The 19,634-nt window shown below is 40.9% G+C and overlaps 1 protein-coding gene across 3 annotated transcripts in view; it reads right to left on the bottom strand.

Moving 5' to 3' along the window:
• The window catches only part of LVRN (laeverin), a 73,203-nt gene extending 70,187 nt beyond the window's left edge, over positions 1-3,016 (bottom strand). For all 3 annotated transcript variants that reach the window (XR_009007316.1, XM_057541789.1, XM_007192124.2), the window contains exon 1: positions 2,158-3,016. Coding sequence is in view for 2 of the 3 variants with exons in the window: in XM_057541789.1 (XP_057397772.1) it covers positions 2,158-2,852 (695 nt within the window). In the remaining variant the exon portion in view is untranslated. The remainder of the gene's footprint in view (positions 1-2,157) is intronic.
• Between the last annotated feature and the right edge of the window lie 16,618 nt (positions 3,017-19,634).

Genomic DNA, 19,634 nt, shown 5'->3' with positions numbered 1-19,634 from the left:
TGGAATTACAGACACCCCACGAAAAATGTGAAAACAGTGGGCAATTTCTCTGCATATAGAAACCTTCTCAGAATCATATCTACCAGGAACGTGGCAGCTTCCGTGTTTAGATAACAGGATAATTTTACCCCAAGCTAATGATAGTAGCCATCACCGCACAGATTATATGCCAGTCACAGTGCCCCCTTTCCCACTTAATTCTCACAACATTCTAAAGGTTGACACATTATGTCTATTCCATGAATGAGGCAACAAACTCAGAGAGGTGAAGGGACTGGCTCAAGTCACACAGCCCAAACTCAAGCCTGCTGGGCTTCCAAAATCTGCCTCATAATAAGTCATCATTTTGTTCAGGTTCTTTGTGACCTTGGCTTCAAGCTCAGCTGCAGGTTTCTCTTCTTCCTGGTTTCAGAAGCAGAGACTCAGAAGAACAACTTCCAGGCGACAGCTTCTCTCAAGATGCCACAGTTCTGGAGCTCCACCTAGATCTATGAACATCTGTAGGACTTTATTAAATTTTCTGCTTATTTGAATTTGAAAGCTCTCAAAATATGGTTTCTAGTTACTACTAGAGTTGGCAGCACAATAGAAAAATGGAAAGGGACTTTCCTTTCCCGTGTTTGCTAGGGCAGTTTGTCCAGGCCACAGCCCCATTAAGACAGGAAGAAGAAAGAGATGGTGAAGAGAGGAAGATTTACTAACTATCAGCAGAAAACACTGTCAGGTAGGTGTGCAAAAAAGCATCCTTTTCTCCCCCTCTGAAAAATCCTGCACCTTAACAATACACAGTTATTTCAAAAGGTTTCCAGAGCCCATAAGTCCAGTAACACATTATCCTCATGAGAAACTTTTCAAAACTGTTTCTCAGGTGTTGATGCATTTTTGAGAGAAAAATCAAGCATACTGTCCTTAAAAACAAAAGTTACAGATTATGCTTCACTTAGGCCAGCTTATTAAACTTATTTTAAACCCCTGAAGTTTTGAAAACAGTGCAGGAGAAGATTTAGGGGGTAATTTAGTGGGTTTCTTTCCCTCAGAGAACATCTGAGAACATTTTCTCTAATAATAAAGGGCAAAGTACATGCAGTTGTGTAAACCGCAAAGGCTCCACCACTGCATGAGAGAAGCAGGAGCTCACCAGTTTGAAAAAAGAACATTTCCCTGGCGCTTGCCGGGGGTCAGTAATGTGGTCCCAGAGCGTGGAAAGAGGCAATTCTTGGGCTGGAAGCATTCCGTGTGGGAGACACTATCGCAAACGAGTGTAAAGAGAACACGTGTACACTATGTGAGCCTGCAGACTCAGAGGGGAGGTCCCTTGTCATCGCTTTTACTTTTTTTTTTTTTTTCTGAATCCCGAGACTCTCGCACATAGCCGGTCAAAGAGCGGGGAGGGGAGGGGATGCCGGTGCTCACCCGCAAAACGACACGCGGGGCCTGGGCAGGGGTGGGAGGGCGGGAATGAAAGGGGATTCTGAAGTTTTGGAGAACCTTAGCAAAAAGAAAAAAAACTGTGAAACGAACAGCCGCGACGTGGGTCTATCTGTTGCAAGAGCAGCAGTTACGTTGCGCCCAGGCAAAAGAATCAGGGCAGGAAAAGCGCAGAGAGGCGCTGGGGAGGAATCGCAGGGCGGCAACGGTGCTCTAGCGCCGTGCTTATCCAACTCTAACGCGGGTGAATCACCCGAGGAGCTCTGGTAAAACGCATATTCGGATCCCCTTGGTCGAGGGTGGGGCTTAAGAGTCTGCATTTCTAACAACCTCCCAGATGTTACGTTGGGACCGCGGACCAGCAACTCAAAGTTTTGGACCAAACTTTGAGTAGCTAGGGGTTTGCTCGTTGCCCTGAGTAAATTCTGGGTTAGAGAACAAAGGGGTTCTCTGAAGAGAACAATAAACTTTTGGGGTAGCAGCGACCTTAAAAGGGGCAACGATAGAAACGAACTGGATGGGCAGGGATGGGGCTGAAACCTGGCCAAAGGAAGAGGGAAAGGGAGGAAGGAGGCGCTCACCCTCTGACTCTAGAAGAAAACTTCGCGAAAGATGGGGTGGGTTTCTTTGCAAAGGGCAGGAGACGCGCACCTAAGCACCTGAACCCGCAGCCTGCGCGCGGGGAATGCGGGGCGGGGGCCGAGGAGGCCAGGGCCGGCCTGCCCTTACCTGCGCTCACCCTGGTCCGTGTAGAGATTGAGAAAGAGTCCCTCCCTGGTGTCCTGGTACACCGGGCCGGAGAAGCTGAGCTGCAGCTCATAGCGGCTCCCGGGCTGCAGGGCTTCGCCGAGCTCTAGCACCATGTACTGCATGTCCAACGCGAACCACACCTCGTCCACCGGCACGCGGCCCACGGTGGCGTCTCCGGCGTCCGGGGACAGTGGTCCCCGCACCTCGGCGCTTTCACAGTCCAGGAAGAGGCTGTGAAGCAGCAGCCGCGCGGTGGCCGCGATGCAGCGCACGGTGATGTTCACGCGGCCAGTGAAGCGCAACGCCGGCGCCGAGAGCTCTTCTGGCCTCAGACGGGGCCACAGCTCCAGCTCATAGTGCAGCGGCACGAGCCAGGGCGGCAGGCGCAGCTGGTCCCAGGGCCCCGGGGGTCGCCAGTTGCGCGGGGTGGGCGCCACCTCCGTCTCCAGAGTGGGGCCGGGCTTCGGGGTCCGCGCCGGCTCCTGCCTGCCTGGCGGGGAGGGCGCGGCGTGCGGGCCCCCGCGGTCGTGAAGCTCCGACGGCGGGACGCGCTCGCAGTGGCCGTACAGGGCGGCGAGTACGGCCAGCGCCAGCAGGAGCCCGGCAGCCAGCCCGGCCAGCAGCAGGGCTACCACGCGGCTCACGTAGAAGCCGGAGCTGGAAGGGGGTCCCATGGCCGCAGCCCGGGGCTGGGGGTAAGGTGAGAGCCTGGCGGCGGCGGCGGCGGCAGCGGCGGCTCAGACCCCCGGCCTGGGTGCTCAGTGATGGGACCCCCACCCCTCCTCTCTTGTACCGTCCCTCCCTCCTCGTCGAGGAGCCTGGGAGACAGGAGAGAGTTGTTGGGACCTTGGCTTCCCCTCCCAGCTAATCAGATCCAGGTCCCTGCCTACCCACCCCCGCCCCCGCCAGGGCCTGGGGAAGAGGCGGACCTGGCGCGCCCCTTTGGGTCTGAAGGGAAAGACCTCGCAGAGGAGCTTCCAGAGTAGGCGCAGGGAGGGGACGGTCGGACCAAACTCGAATTTGGGCACCTCCGACGGGGGGTATTTGGATTCACGGGATTTGTTGGGCGTGACCCGGTGCGGTTTCGGGTGTTGTCGGAAAAGAGACAGGTACAGAGCACCCTCAACTCCTTGAGTGTAGTGATGAGCTGCGGGCTGCACACTTGCCGGCCGCTACCTAGGGATTCGTGCGCTAGGGGTTGGGGTGAGGGCTTACGAACCGGGACTTTGGGGCACATGCTTTGAAATGAACCTGCTAGGGACAGCCGCGCTGTCTGAACTGACTTCCGGAGCCAAATTTTTGGCCCTACGTTCGCCTCCTGCATAAGCTCGGGCCTCGCGTGGCCCAGGCAACAAGTGCGAGGCTGGGAACAAGGTCAGGGGTGTCCCGGAGCCTTTTCCGAGCTTGGGAAGTGGAGCTGGAAGACGGGACGACAAAAAACCGGAAAGCGTGGCGTCTGCGTCTCCAGGTGAAGGAGAGTGGAGGGCCGCTTTACCTTGGGAAGGGGCACGGCAGGAAGCCGCCTCTTAGATCCGCAACTGCCAGGGATGGGGTTTCCAGTCCTGGGGCAGCGTCTGGCTCTCCGCACCCCTGCCCGGGGAAAGAGGACGCCCTGCTTTCGAAACCTACTGGTTTCAAGCACAGAGAATAATACAGTCCGGTGGCCAGCCTTTTCCACTAGGAAACCGCCGGCTGGAATTCATCTCCCAGGCGGTGCCCTAGTCGGCGAGGTCTTTGGCATCCTCGGCATCTGTTTGCTATTTATCGGATACTTCTGGGAGAGTTCCGCGTCCTGTGAGCCGAGTTCCCAATCTGCGAGCAGGCACTCGAGTGAAATGAGAATGGCATTGCAAATACTCAGGAGGTGCTGGGGAAGAGAGGTGATTAAAGATCCTGCTGCTGGCCGATGATTTATTTGAGGGTATCCCGTCTTTAGACTCCTTCAGTTTTTTTCAGAATGAAGAGAATTTTTCCGTCGCAGCCATAAAATGGTCTTCGCTTTTCTGCTTGGAACTGTTATCTCCATTCCAATGAGGAAACCCTTCCACCTGAGGTCAGAGACAGGGTAAACGAAAGTGATTCTCCTGGGAAATGTGATATTCCCAGTTCCTCGAACTGAAATTAATCACATTAACAAAAAGACCTCCGGAACAAGACAGGGAGGAGAAAGGAGATTTAACACCAAGCTCATGCAGATGGTTGTGCTGTAATCCGTGGACCAGTCTCTTGATTACAGGTTTGGTTTGCTTTCTTCAGAAATGGAACAATCATATTTAAAAATAATTATGACCACATGCATTACTCTCAGAAGATTCTGGGTAGAGCTGAGGGAGGAGAAGCTCCTTTCGTTTCCCTCTACAGGACTTAACACCAGTCAGACTGTCAGAATTGTGAGCTACTGAGCTAGCAGGGCCCTCTGGGTGTAGGTCATTGCCAGATGGGGATTGCCACAGATATGGAGCTAATTAATTATTGGCCTTACCACTCCCTGGACAATTTCTTGAAGGATTTTGATGGATTCCAGACTCCCAAGGAAAGGTTAAAAAACAAAGGAAATAGAAGAAAGGAAATGGAAAGAAAAGGAAGGAAAAGAAAAGGGCTCAGTAACAAAACTACTAGAGGTGTCCCTCCCCTCAATTTTAAATTAAAAACTCTACTGAAGGGCTTCCCTGGTGGTGCAGTGGTTGAGAGTCTGCCTGCCAATGCAGGGGACACGGGTTCGAGCCCTGGTCTGGGAAGATCCCACATGCCGCAGAGCAACTGGGCCTGTGAGCCATAATTACTGAGCCTTGCGCATCTGGAGCCTGTGCTCTGCAACAAGAGAGGCCACGATAGTGAGAGACCCGCACACCGTGATGAAGAGTGACCCCCGCACCGCGATGAAGAGTGGCCCCCGCTTGCCGCAACTAGAGAAAGCCCTTGCACAGAAACGAAGACCCAACACAGCCATAAATAAATAAATTTAAAAAAAATGCAAACCTTAAAAAAAAAAAAAACTCTACTGAAAAGCGTATACGTGGATCTGATTATTTAATTCCATTTCTCCAATATCATTAAAGAAATAGAGATTGGCTACCACACAAAAAGTTTCAAAGTAATAAAACTACATCAAATGGTTGAACAATTTAAATATCTTATTAAAGGGAAAATATTTCTGATAAATCATTAATGTCACTCAAAAGAAGTTGCAAAATAACATACTGGTTGAGTCATGCTTATGTTAATAATTTTTAAAGAGCTAGAAAATACTCTTATATGAAATATTTGACATCTCAGTGAAAGAGTAGTTCTGGGACACAGATCAGTTGCCGGGAAAACGTCACTAGAAAATTAAAAAGAAAAAAAAGTTTTAATGAGTTGCTCAGAAAATCTACTCACTCTTCAGATCAGCTAGAGCAGTGATGCTCAGCTGGGGAGAATCACTTTTGGTGCCCCCTTCTCTGGATATGTGGCAATGTTTAGAGACATATTTTGTTGTCACAATGTTGCAGGGGTGGTGCTACTGGTACCTAGTAAGTGGAGGCCAGGGTATTGCTAGATGTCCTACAATGCACAGGACAGCCTCCTCCAACAAAGAAGTACCCCACCCAAAATGTCACCAGTGCTGCCCTTCAGAAATCCTAAGCTAAACAATAATTCAAGCCTTTTATATGCTACCCAAGGGAAACTTCTCCTTGGTATCTTGTGTCGCTATTTACTTTTGTTATTTATGCTTATTCTTTGGCATGTCTATTATTTTTCCATCTTCTTTTTTCTTGGTATTTATTATAAACCTCTGTAACACTTTATTATCACCCTTGGGTCACATGACCTAATTTTTATTTTCCTTTTTTCTTCATTTACTTTGAAATTTTAATTTTTTTGAATGGGTGATATATTCATAAGTTTCAAAAACTGAAACAATATGAAAATTTGTATCTTGTTTCCACTACTTCCACAGTTAACAATTTTCATAGTTTTTTTGTATTCTTTCAGTATTTCCTTATGCAAATCAAGCAAATACAATTATATACCTTTGTATTTCTCCTCTTTCCTACTTTAAAAAATAGTATACTAAATATGCAATTCTGCACCTTGCATTTTCATTTAACAATATATCCTGGATTTCTTTCCATATCAGTCCACAGATATCTTTCACATTCTTTTCTGCAGCTGCATGCTATTATATTGTTTATGTACATACCATTGCAAAGATTTCCCCAGTTTGGTTATTTGAAAGGATTCGCCAACTTTCACAGGGTATTTTCATCTAAGCTTTTATTTAAAGGAAAACAGTATGGTGCAGCAAGAGAAAGAGAATACAGGCAAGCATTGGAAGTCAGAGAGACATCCCATGTGCAAGCTACCCAAGGGCCCTTATTTGCATGAGTGAGCCATGCTATGTCACCAGCTTGAACCACCAAGGTCTGTGAAAGGAATCTTGTTTACAGAAAGCTCAAAGGAGAAACTCTTAGGGAGGCTCTTTAAATAATCAAGCCAGGTTAGTCAGACCCATAAATCCAGTTGTAAACCATCAGTAAAGAAACTAACCCTAGGGGTCTCCAGGGAAAATTTCAGACCTTAATCAGCACATCATAAATTGATCAAGAGTCAAAAACCAGATATCCAGAAGGAAGGCAGAGCCAGGATCACTGAAAATCTTCTCCTCCATGAAGCCAATGTGAACACTGGAAACATTGTCAGAATTAACTATTTCAGAACTCAAGAAAGTAACCAAAATCTTGCAGCAATTAATGGAGTGTTTGTTCAAGAAAAATAGACAAATCTCTGTAAAAAATCAGTGAGCTTTATGGCATTTTAACTTGCTTTATTCTCATTTTCCTCTCCTCAGTTCTGCAGTAGACTTAAAAATCAACAGCCTAGTATAGTGGTGAAAACCAGCAGTCTGGCAGGCACTCAATGAGGCATAAAAGTGTTAAATTCCTTTAAAGCCTCATTCTGAGAGAACTGTCATTATTTGAACTATCTGGTGATTCCCTGGAAGATGCTACTCTCATGGCTGTCTTTATTGACCAGATTCAGAGTTGACTCAGTGCAAACAGTCTTTCCCCAGGGGTACTGGTTGAAAACAATCATAGGCAATTGTTTAACATTGCAACTGCCTGCAGTGGGCAAACATTCGAGACAAACATTAAGCTCAACAGAAAGCTTAAAGGGAAAAATTCAGGAATTAGATATCTATGGGGGGCTTTGAAAAGCTCCGACATATTCCAAAAATCTAGAAGGCTACATGCATGTATACAGCTATGCACATGACTAAGGCTGTACACATGCTCAGAAAAGAACTGAGAAGGCCCTAAACTCTCACATCTAGCTAATCTTGAGGCACTGCTCAAGGCAGATGTGAAGACTATGGCAGAATTGTCAACTGCCTGGATGTGTTGAAGGCGTGCCTCAACACATACAGAGAACCCCTTGGTAAAAACTGGGAAACTTACTGATTCTAGGTATTTAAGGAAACCTCTGTCTAACCATTAGCTGACCAATAAACTACCTGAACATAGACATCAGTGGCTACTATAGCAAAGAATACAGACTTTACTGAATTAGTTCAGAAAAGTATTTAAGCAAACAAATGACAACAACAACAAACCCTGAAGAAGCAGGAAAATATTTTTTTTCAGAGTTGTCACATTATTTAAAATGTTTCCAACAAAAGAAAATTATGAGAAATGAAAAGAAACAAGAAAGTATGCCCATACACAGCAGAAAAAATAGTCAATAGAAAATGTTCCTAAGGACTTTTAAACTTTGGCCTTATGAGACAAAGATTTAAATTAGCTATTTTAAATATGTTAAAAGAACCAAAGGAAAGCATGTCTGAAGACCTAAAGGAAAGTATGGGGATGATATCTCATGAAATAGATAATATCAATAAAGAGACAGAAATTCTAAAAAGAGCACCAAATAGAAAATTTGAAGTTGACAGTACAATAACTAAAATGAAACTTCAATCAAGGAGCTCAAGAGCAGTTTTTAACCAAGAAGAAGAAAGAATCAATGAAACTGAAGATAGGTCAAATGAGATTATCCAGTCTGAATAACAAGAAAAAGAAAAAAAAAAAAGAAGAAGAAAAATGAACAGGGACTAAGAGCCCTGTGGGATACCATCAAGAAGACCAACATAGGGCTTCCCTGGTGGCGCAGTGGTTGAGAATCTGCCTGCCAATGCAGGGGACACGGGTTCGAGCCCTGGTCTGGGAAGATCCCACATGCTGCGGAGCGACTAAGCCCGTGAGCCACAATTGCTGAGCCTGCGCGTCTGGAGCCTGTGCTCCGCAACGGGAGAGGCCACGATAGTGAGAGGCCCGCGCACCGCGATGAAGAGTGGCCCCCACTTGCCGCAACCAGAGAAAGCCCTCACACAGAAACTAAGACCCAACACAGCCATAAATAAATAAATAAATAAATAAATAAAATTAAAAAAAAAAAAAAAAGAAGACCAACATATGGGAATGTAAATTGATACAGCCACTATGGAGAACAGTAGAGGGGTGGGATAGGGAGAGTGGGAGGGAGGGAGATGCAAGAGGGAAGAGATTTGGGGATATATGTATATGTATAGCTGATTCACTTTGTTATAAAGCAGAAACTAACACACCATTGTAAAGCAATTATACTCCAATAAAGATGTTAAAAAAAAAAGAAAAAAAAGAAGACCAACATACAGATTGTGAGAGTCTCAAAAAGAGAAGAGAGGGAAAGGGACAAAGAGATTATTTGAAGAAATAATGTACAAAAACTCTCCCAATCTTTTGCAAGATATAAATCTACAAATCTAACAAGCTCAACAGATTCCAGGATAAACTCAAAGAAATCCACACCAAGGCATATTATAATCAAACTGTCAACAGCCAAGGACAAAGAGAGAATCTTGCAAAAGAAGAAAGAAGTGATTTGTCACATTCAAGAGATTTCCAATAGGACTATCAGCTGACTTCTCATCAGAAAGCTTGGAGACTAGAAAGCAGTAGGTTGACATATTCAAAGTATTGAAAGAAAAAAACTGTCAGCCTGTAATTCTATATCAAGCAAAACTGTCCATCAAAAGTGAGGAAAAGGGGCTTCCCTGGTGGTGCAGTGGTTGAGAATCTGCCTGCCGATGCAGGGGACACGGGTTCGAGCCCTGGTCTGGGAAGATCCCACATGCCGCGGAGCAACTAGGCCCGTGAGCCACAATTGCTGAGCCTGCGCGTCTGGAGCCTGTGCTCTGCAACAAGAGAGGCCGCGATAGTGAGAGGCCCGCGCACCAAGATGAAGAGTGGCCCCCGCTCGCCGCAACTAGAGAAAGCCCTCGCACGGAAACGAAGACCCAACACAGCCATTAATAAATAAATAAATAAAATTTTTAAAAAAAAAGTGAGGAAGAAATAAGACATTCCCAGATAAACAAAAGCTGAAGGAGTATGTTACCATTATATCTGCCCTGTAATAAATGCTAACAGGAACCCAGGTTAAGATGAAAGGACACTAGGCAGTAACTCAAGGTCATTTGAAGAAATTAAGATCTCTGGTAAAAGTAAATACATGGGTAATTACAAAAGCAGGTACTATTGTAATTTTGGTTTGTAACTCCACTTTTTATTTTCTATGTGATTCAAAAAATAAATATGTAAAAAATTTAATTTACATTATTGAACACACAATGTATAAAGATGTGACATCAATAATAGAAATGTGGGGGGAGGAGAATCAAGCTGTATAGGAACAGAGTCTTCATATGTTATTGAAGTTAAGTGGGTATAAATTCAAATTGGATTGTCATAACTTTCGAATGTTAAGTGTAATCCCTATGGAAACCACAAAGACAATATCTATAACTTATATACATAAATACATGAGAAAGGAATAAAATGTTTCATACAAAAATCAATTAAAAGGGCTTCCCTGGTGGCACAGTGCTTAAGAATCCACCTGCCAATGCAGGGGACATGGGTTTGAGCCCTGGTTCAGAAAGATCCTACATGCCACAGAGCAACTAAGCCCATGCTCCACAACTACTGAGCCTGTGCTCTAGAGCCTGTGTGCCACAACTAATGAAGCCTGTGCACCTAGAGCCCATGCTCCGCAACAAGGGAAGCTACTGCAAGGTGAAGCTCACCTACCTCAACAAAGAGTAGCCCCCACTCACCGCAACTAGAGGAAGCCCTCATGCAGCAACGAAGACCCAACACAGCCAAAAATAAATAAATAAATTAATTAATTAATTTTAAAAACTCAGTTAAACACAAAAGAAGGCAGTAATGGGGGAAATGAAAAAAAATTTAAGGCATATAGAAAACAAATAGCAAAATGGCAAAAGAAAATCCCTTCTTATAAGTAATTACTTTAAATGTAAAAGAATGAAACTCTCCAACAGAAAGACAGAGATTAGCAGAATGGATTTTTTTAAACATGATTTATCTATATGCTATCTACAAGAGACTCACTTTAGATCTAAAGATACAGGTTGAAAGTGAAAGGAGGAAAAAAGATATTCCATGCCAATAGTAACCAAAAGAGAGCTGAAGCAGCTATACCAATACCAGACAAATAGACTTTAAATCAAAAAAGTTTACAAGAGATAAAAATGGATCTTATATTAGTAAAAGGTTTTCTACAGCAAGAAGATACAATAATTATAAACATTCACACATCTATAACATATTCTCAAAATACATAAAGCAAAAATTGACAGAATTGAAGGGAGAACTAGACAGTTCTACAATAATAGTTGAAGACTTCAGTACCCTACTTTCAATAATGGATAGATCAACCAGAGAGATGATAAGTAAGGAAACAGAAGACTTGAACAACACAATAAACCAACTAGGTTTAACAGACATATACACAATACTCCATCCAAACAACATCAGTCTCAAGCACACCTGAGACTGCTCCATGGACAGACCAAATGTTAGGCCAGAAAACAAGTTTCAATTGCTTTAAAAGATAGATATTATACAAAGCATCTTTTCTGAACACAGTGGGGTGAAATTAGAAATCAATAACAGAAGGAATACTAAAAAATTCATAAATATGTGGAAATTAATAACACACTCTCAAACAACTAATGAGTCAAAAAATAAATCAAAAGGGAAATTAGAAAATACTTAGAGTTAAGTGAAAACAGAAATACAATGTACCAAAACTTATGGCAATCAATGAGACAATGCTCAGAGGGAAATTTATAGCTACAAATGTCTACATTTAAAAAGAAGAAAAATCTCAAATCCATAACCTAACTTTATACCTTAAGGGATTACAAAAATAAGAGCAAACTAAACCTGAAGATAGGAAATAATAAAGATCAGAGTGGAGGTAAACAAAAGAGAGAATAGGAAAACAATAAAGAAAATCAATGGAACCAAAAATTGGTTCTTAGAAAAGATTGACAAAATTTACAAACCTTTAGCTAGAATTACAAAGGAAAAAAGAGAAGATGCAAATAACTAAAATCAGAAACCTAAGTGGGGACATTACTATCCATCTTACAGAGGTAAAAAGGATTATAACAGAATAATACAAAGGTAGTTAACCCGAAAGAAATGACAAATTCTTCAAAATGCACAAATTACCTAAACTGACTCAAAAAGAAATAGAAAATAGAGATTGAATAAATAACCAAAAACCTTCCCCCAAACAAAAGTGCTGAACCAGATGGCTTCACCAGTGAATTCTACCAAATATTTAAAGAGGAATTGAAACCAATCCTTCTTAACCCTTCCAAAAACTTGAAAAGGAGGAAACACTTTATAAAAGCATTATTTTGATAACAAATCCAGATAAAGACATCACAAGAAAAGAAAATGACAGACTACTATCTTTATGAATATAGATGCAAAATAGTCAAGAAAATATTAGCAAACAAAATCCAACAGAGTATTAAAAGGATTATTCACCATGACCAAGTGGGATTTATCCCAAGAATGCAGGGCTATTTCAACATAAGAAAATCCGTTGATGTAATAGAACAAAGGAATAGAACATGAATAGAACAAAGAAAAAAAACTACATGATCATCTCAAATGATGCAGAAAAGGCATTTGATAGAATTCAATACCCTTTAATTGATAAAAGCTCTCAGAAAACTAGGAATAAAGGGGAAAAATCCTCAACATGATAAAGAGTATTTATGAAAAACCCACAGCTAACATCATATTCAATGGTGAAAACCTGAAAGCTTTCCTCCCTGAGAGCAGGAACAAGACAAGGATGCCTGCTTTCATTGCAGCTATTCAACATTGTACTGGAAACTCTAGTCAGAGCTATTAGACAAGAAAAAGAAAGAAAAGAAATGCAAATCAGAAAGGAAGAGATAAACCTATCTCTTTTTGCAGAAAACATAATCCTATATATAGAAAATCCCAAAGAATTTACAAGAAAGTTATTAGTTAAAAAAATAAATAAATAAATTTAGCAAAATTGCAGGATATAAGATCAACTCACAAAGATCAGTTGTGTTTCTATACACTAGCAATGAATAATCAGCAAATGAAATTAGGAAAGTAATTCCATTTACAATAGCACCTAAAAGAATTAAATACTTAGGAATAAATCTAACCAAGGAGGTGAAACACTTGTGTGCTGAAAATTACAAAACACTGATGAAAGAAATTAAAGAAGACCTACATAAATGGAAAGACATTCCATGTTCATGAATAGGAAGATTTAAAATTGTTAAAATGTCAAGGTCACCCAAAGTGATATACATACAACGCAATCCCTATTAAACTTCCAACAGCCTATTTCACAGAAATGGAAAAGCCAGTCCTCAAATTTATATTAAATTGCAAATGGCCCCAAATACCCAAAATAATCTTGAAAAAGAAAAAGCTGGTGGACTCACACTTCTCACTTTTGAAACTTACTACAAAGCTAAAGTGATTAGAACAGTGTGGTACTGGCATGATGATAGACATATAGACCAATAGAATAGAATAAAATAGAGAGCCCAGAAATAAACCATCATAATGGTTGAACCATCACTTCAACAAGAGTGCCAAGACTATTTAATAGGAAAGAACAGCCTTTTCAACAAATGGTGCTGGGAAAACTGGTTATCCACATGTAAAAGAATGAAATTGGAACCTTACCTTACACCACATACAAAAATAAACTCAAAATGGATCAAAGATGTAAACATAAGAGCTAAAAATATAAAACTTATAGAAGAAAGCACTGGAGAAAGTCTTTATAACATTGGGTTTGGCAATGACTTTATGGATATGACAACAAAAGCACAGGCAACAAAAGAAAAATAAACTGAACTTCAACAAATTAAGTACTTTTGTACATCAAAGGATACTGTCAAGATAGTAAAAAGACAACCTGCAGAATGAGGATACTTGAAAATTATATATCTGATTAAGGATTAATATCCAGAATATATAAAGAACTCAACAACAAAAAACAAACAACCCAATTCAAAAATAGTCAAATGACATGAATAGACATTTCTCCAAAGAAGATAGGCAAAGGCCAATAAGCTTAAAGAGATGCTTAACATCATTTGGCATTAGGGAAATGCAAATCAAAACCAAAATAAGACACTACTTCGTACCTGCTAGGATAACTATAATAAAAATCAAAAACAAAAATGAAAAACAAGAAGTGTGGACAAGGATGTGGAGAAATTGGAACCCTCATGCATTGCTGGAGTGAATGTAAAATGATGCTCTGTAGAAAACATTTTGGTGGTTTCTCAAAAGAGTAGATATAGAACTACCATATGACCAAGTAAATTCCACTCCTAAGTATATATCCATAAAAATAGAAAACAGGGAATCAAAAAGACATTCATATACCAGTGTTTGTAGCAACATTATTCACAATAGCCAAAGGGTGGAAAAAACCCAAATGTCCATCAACAGATGAATATATAAACAAAACATGGTATATACATAAAATGGAATATTACTGTCATAGAAAGGATTGAAATTTTGATGTATGCTACAACATGAATGGACTTGGAAAACATCATGCTTAGTGAAATAAGTCAGACACAAAAAGATAAATATTGTATGATGGTATGAAGTTATATGAGTTACCTGGAAGAGGCAAATACACAGAGACAGAAAATAGATTAGAGGTTACCAGGGGTTGGGGTGAGGGGGAAAAGAGGTATTGTTTACTGGGTACAAAGCTTTGCTAGGGATGATGAAAAGTTTTAAGTATAGATAATGGTTATGGTTACATAACACTGTGAATATATTTAATGCCACGAATTATACACTTACAAATGGTTAAAAAGATAAAGATAACATTATGTATATCTCACCATAATAAAAATACATAGTACTATAAAGCTAAGCATCATAGTAAGATTTTATTATTGATAGTGATCAAGAGCTATTACTTATTAAAATCCAACACTGTGCAGGCAACATTAGCTTAAAACTTATTGTCACTCTCTGGATGTTTTAGTCCATGAGTGTTTGTAATTTTACCTGTTACTTTGCAAATTTAACAAATGAACTGCTAGGGAAAAAATGTGAATCCTTTTGAAAAATGAATATTATGTTGGAGTAAAAGACTACAAGCATACCTTGTTTTATTGAACTTTGCTTTATTACACTTCACAGATACTGTATTTTTTACAGATTGAATTTTTGTGGCAACCTTGCATCAAGCAAATCTATTGGTGCCATTTTCCCAACAGTATTTGCTCACTTTGTGTCTCTATGTCACATTTTGGTAATTCTCTCAATATTTCAAACTTTTTCATTATTATTATATTTGCTATGGTGATCTGTGATCAGTTGCCTTTGATGTTACTATTGTTAATTGTTTGGGGGCACCAAGAACCACATACACATAAGAAGGTGAACTTAACCAATAAATGTTGTGTGTCTTCTGACCACCCCACTGACTAGCCATTCCCCTATCTCTCTCCCGCCCCTCAGGCCTTCCAATTCCCTGAGACACAACAATATTGAAATTAGGCCAATTAATAACCCTACAATGGCCTCTAAGTGTTCAAGTGAAAGGAAGAATTGCACATCTCTCACTTTAAATCAAAAGCTAGAAATGATTAAGCCTAGTGAAGAAAGCATGTCAAAAGCCAAGATAGGCCAAAAGCCAGACCTCTTACACCAAACAGCCAGTTCTGAATGCAAAGAAAAAGTTCTTGAAGGAAATTAAAAGTACTAATCCAGTGAACACATGAATGATAAGAAAGTGAAACAGCCTGATTGCTGACATGGAGAAAGTTTTAGTGGTCTGGAAAGAAGATCACAACATTCCCTCAAGCGAAAGCCCAATCCAGGGCAAGGCCCTAACTCTCTTCAATTCTATGAAGACTGACAGAGGTGAGGCATCTGCAGAAGAAAAGTTTGAAGCTAGCAGAGTTTGGTTCATGAGGTTTAAGGACAGAAGCTGTCTCCATAACATCAAAGTGCAAGGTGAAGCAGCAAGTGCTGATGTAGAAGCTGCAGCAAGTTATCCAGAAGATCTACCTAAGATAATGAATGAAGGTGGCTATACATTATCAACAGATTTTCAATGTAGATGAAACAGCCTTCTATTGGAAGAAGTTGTCATCTAGGACTTTCATAGCTAGAGAGGAGAAGTCAATGCCTGACTTCAAAGCTTCAAAGGACAGTCCGACTCCCTTGCAGCTGGTGACTTGAAGTTGAAGCTAATGTTTATTAACCACTTCAAAATTCCTAGGGCCCTTAAGAATTATGCTAAGTCTACTCTGCTTGTGCTCAGCAACACAGGAACAACAAAGCCAGGGTTTACTGAATATTTTAAGCCCACTATAATAAACACCTACTTCTCAGAAAAAAAGATTCCTTTCAAAATATGACTGCTCATTGACAATGCGCCTGGTCACCCCAAGAGCTTTGGTGGAGGTGTTCGACGCGATTCATGTTGTTTTCATGCCTGCTAATGTAACATCCGTTAGGCAGCCCATGGATCAATGAGTGATTTCAACTTTCAATTTCAAATTGTACCCTTCTCTTCTAGAGCCTGGTTGCGGTAGAAGTCTCTAGACTCCTTTTGTTGTCTTTACTAAATCCTGCTTATATGTGCCTAATAAACTTTTAGATTGTTGATACTTATCATCTATGGTCCTCAGGTGTAGGGTTGTGGCTGATTGCATTCGGTGGCCCTGAAAATGTGCATCAGTCCCATCTCCCCCTTCAGTGAGTGCAAGTGACTGACAGCCTCAGGTGCTGCTCTGAGTCTACCACAGTGTTAACACTGAGGCCATGCACCCTGTAGGCTGTTCCCAGCCAATGAATGACAAGCATGGCAGTGATGTTAATGAAAGTCTTGTGAAGGACTCTGCTGATAGGCAATTTTGGCTGGAGGGCTTCTCATTGGCCTGCCAGAAGTTTTCTTAACATGGCACTGCAGTCTGGGACTCTTCTTCTCCAGCCCACTTCTCTTCCCTCCCTCCTACAAAGAGGTCAGACCAGCATCACAGTCTGAAGGCTCTCACTACCTCCTCTGGCTCCCTGCCCTTTTCTTCTTACAGCCATTTCCCCCAGTAAATCCTTTCCACATCTAATTCCATCTTGGAGTCTGCTTCTTGGAAGACCCAAACTAACACACTATAGAAAATGTCCTGTTTGATATTCTATTACGCTTCTGTCAGGATACATACAGGATTTTTTTCTTTATCTTCATAATTCAGAAGTTATTGCTAGGATATGTTTAAGAGCAAACCTCTTTCACAGGTTTTTTAAAATTCAGAATATTGTGATTCTTTTGAGATTTGTAATCAGTTTTTTTACTTTAAGAAAGTTTTATAGACTTATGTTTTTAACTCTTGTTTCTTTTGTTTCAATTTTTTTTTTCCTTCATCAGAAACATCCATAATTCTTAGCTTGAATCACTGTCATTTTTTCTTCTTTATCTATTGTGCTCTTTCTCTTTATTTTTATCTTAAGTCATTTTTCTCTTTAGTTCTTGGAGAATTTATCAAGTGTTTCCTCCCCACAATATAGCTGCACAAAAGGAAAAATCTATCCAGTCTTGGGACTTGGACAAGGACAGTATCCAGGCTTAGTACTGAGAAAGAAATTTGTCCAAGTAGATAGAGAGTGAAATCAAGAGTCAGTCCTATACACCCGTAGATGGTGAGAGTGGGTCTAATACAGGGAACCACCTGGCTGAAGTGAAGTCTCCACTCCCTGCCCCTACTACCACCAGCCCCATGATCCAGTTCTCTGACACTGAACATCGATTCAGGAAACTCTAATGCCCAAGGGCTTGGCTGCCTCATGTCTCTATCCCCACTTAAAATGCTTTATCTGTGGCAATAATACCACCTCTGACACAGCATGTCATTCCCTGGATAACTTCCTCAACTCACTGTTAAATCCAATGTCATAAAGACTTTCTCCAATGTTTTCTTCAATGAGTTTTACCTTTTTAGCTCTTCTGTTTAGGTCTTTGATTCAGTTTGAGGGTTCTTTTTTTTTTTTATGGTGTAAGGTAAGATTCCAATTTCATTCTTTTTGCACATGGATATTCAGGCAGGGACAGGGCAGAGGGCTTCCTGTGTATTTCCAGTCAGGCAGGTTTGCCCTGTTTCTGACTGCATGGAACTAGTAGTAACTAGAAACTCCTCCAATGCTATCAATAGTTGTTACTCCTAATTTTTGGTGGTTTTTAAAAATCCTTTTCAAAGCCGCTAGGTATTTTAGTGACAGGCTGGGGGAGAATGCATCAGGAGCTCTCCTGAGATGCTGTTTTACAGAAGCCTTTACTCCATCACTTATCATTTTATACAAGAAATGTGCAAATCACTCTCTTCCCTTCTATTCATTAAAGGCATTTCTCCTAGAAACCATGGCTTGAGTGTTAATGAAACACTGAGTCCACACCCTTACAGCATTATATGTTCAATAAGTGTTTGAACAATGAGTAATGGGGTTCAAATTATTAGTTCCCAAGAATTCTATTTCTCCTACTCTGTCATATTGCATATTATATTTTAGTCACATTCACTAAGTTAATGTGTTTAAAATGAAGATCAACAGTGTATAAACCGACCCTCTTTCGTAAATCAGAAAATATACTTCCTGACTTTGACAATTCACATAGAATAATTGAGAACAACTGTAAAGAAGAGGAGGATAAAGTCATGAGTGTTTTCTCTGTCCTATCTTGCACACAATCTGGTGTGCAACCAGTGTGGGAACCATAAGTATGGAAAATAGTGATTTAAAAAAAGGAGAGGAAGCAAAACACATGAATGAGAAAATCATCCTAGAAATAATACCAAAAAACACATATTAGAATATATGTTCATTTCTTTTTTCAGTTTCCATTTAAGCACATAAAATTAATACAAAACCTGATTTTCAATAAAATATTTTGTTTGGTCTGCTTATTTGTTTGGTCAATAAAATATTTTGTTTGTTTGGTCAATAAAATATTTTGTTTGGTTTCAATAAAATATTTTGTTTGGTCTGTTTATTTAGATGGGAAGTTAGGGATTACAGGAGAGCTTCTCAGACAAATTTGCACAAAACAGTCAATTGTCATGTGTGACTTTGAAATAAGCCCTGATGTATTATTAGTTAAGGTTTAGGCTAAGCTGCTATTATAAACGGATCCAAAAAGGCAGGGGCTGCAGCAAGACAGAAATTTATTTCTTCACATGATAGCCCAGTGGTAAGTGGAGGTTCCAAGATGGGCAGGTGGTTCTCTTCCATGACATCATCCATTCCCCCAGGGAGGTGGTCTTTGTCCACATGTTCAAAACTGCCTCACCAGCACTTCAACTGCACCCTGGCCCCAGTTAGGGAAAAGGCAGAAAGTGGAGGGCAAGTGTTTTTATTTAGGAAATTTATGCAGATGTCTTGCACATGTCTTTTTTGTCCATATTCCAATGATAAGGAAATCACATGGCCATATCTGGCTCTAAGGAAAACTACATTTGTCTCTAACATTCTATGGGATGCTTTCTAATACTAAAAAGAAGAAAGGAAGAATGGACATTGGAAGACAATTACCAATCTTTTCCATACTTGAACAAAAAAGTTTAGTATAGTCATTCTTGCCTCAAGATTTAAATAAAATACTTATAAGGAGGAAGCTATCACAAAGCTAAACCTCAGGGAAAATGTTATGTACTGCCAAACATTATTTTTATCTAAGGATACACAGAAAGCACTCTCAGAGTGGTTATTATTTGTCACACAGTTTATGAGCCGTAGGAAAGAAATGAAGTTCGCCCAAAAATGGATCTCAGTCAGCTCGGTGCTTTGTGACCACCTAGAGGGGTGGGATAGGGAGGGTGGGCGGGAGGGAGGGAGACACAAGGGGGAAGAGATATGGGGATATATGTATACGTATAGCTGATTCACTTTGTTATAAAGCAGAAACTAACACACCATTGTAAGGCAATTATACTCCAATAAAGATGTTAAAAAAAAAAAAAAATGGATCTCAGACCTGCCAATTGCACCTTCAATTTTCCAGCGTCCTCTCTAAAATTACCACTCCACCCCATTTTC

Source organism: Balaenoptera acutorostrata, chromosome 2 (genome assembly GCF_949987535.1).
Source record: "Balaenoptera acutorostrata chromosome 2, mBalAcu1.1, whole genome shotgun sequence".
NCBI classification, from domain to species: Eukaryota; Metazoa; Chordata; class Mammalia; order Artiodactyla; family Balaenopteridae; genus Balaenoptera; species Balaenoptera acutorostrata.
The sequence above is the reverse complement of the archived record's forward strand: the minus strand, read 5'-3'. Positions and strand labels throughout refer to the sequence as shown.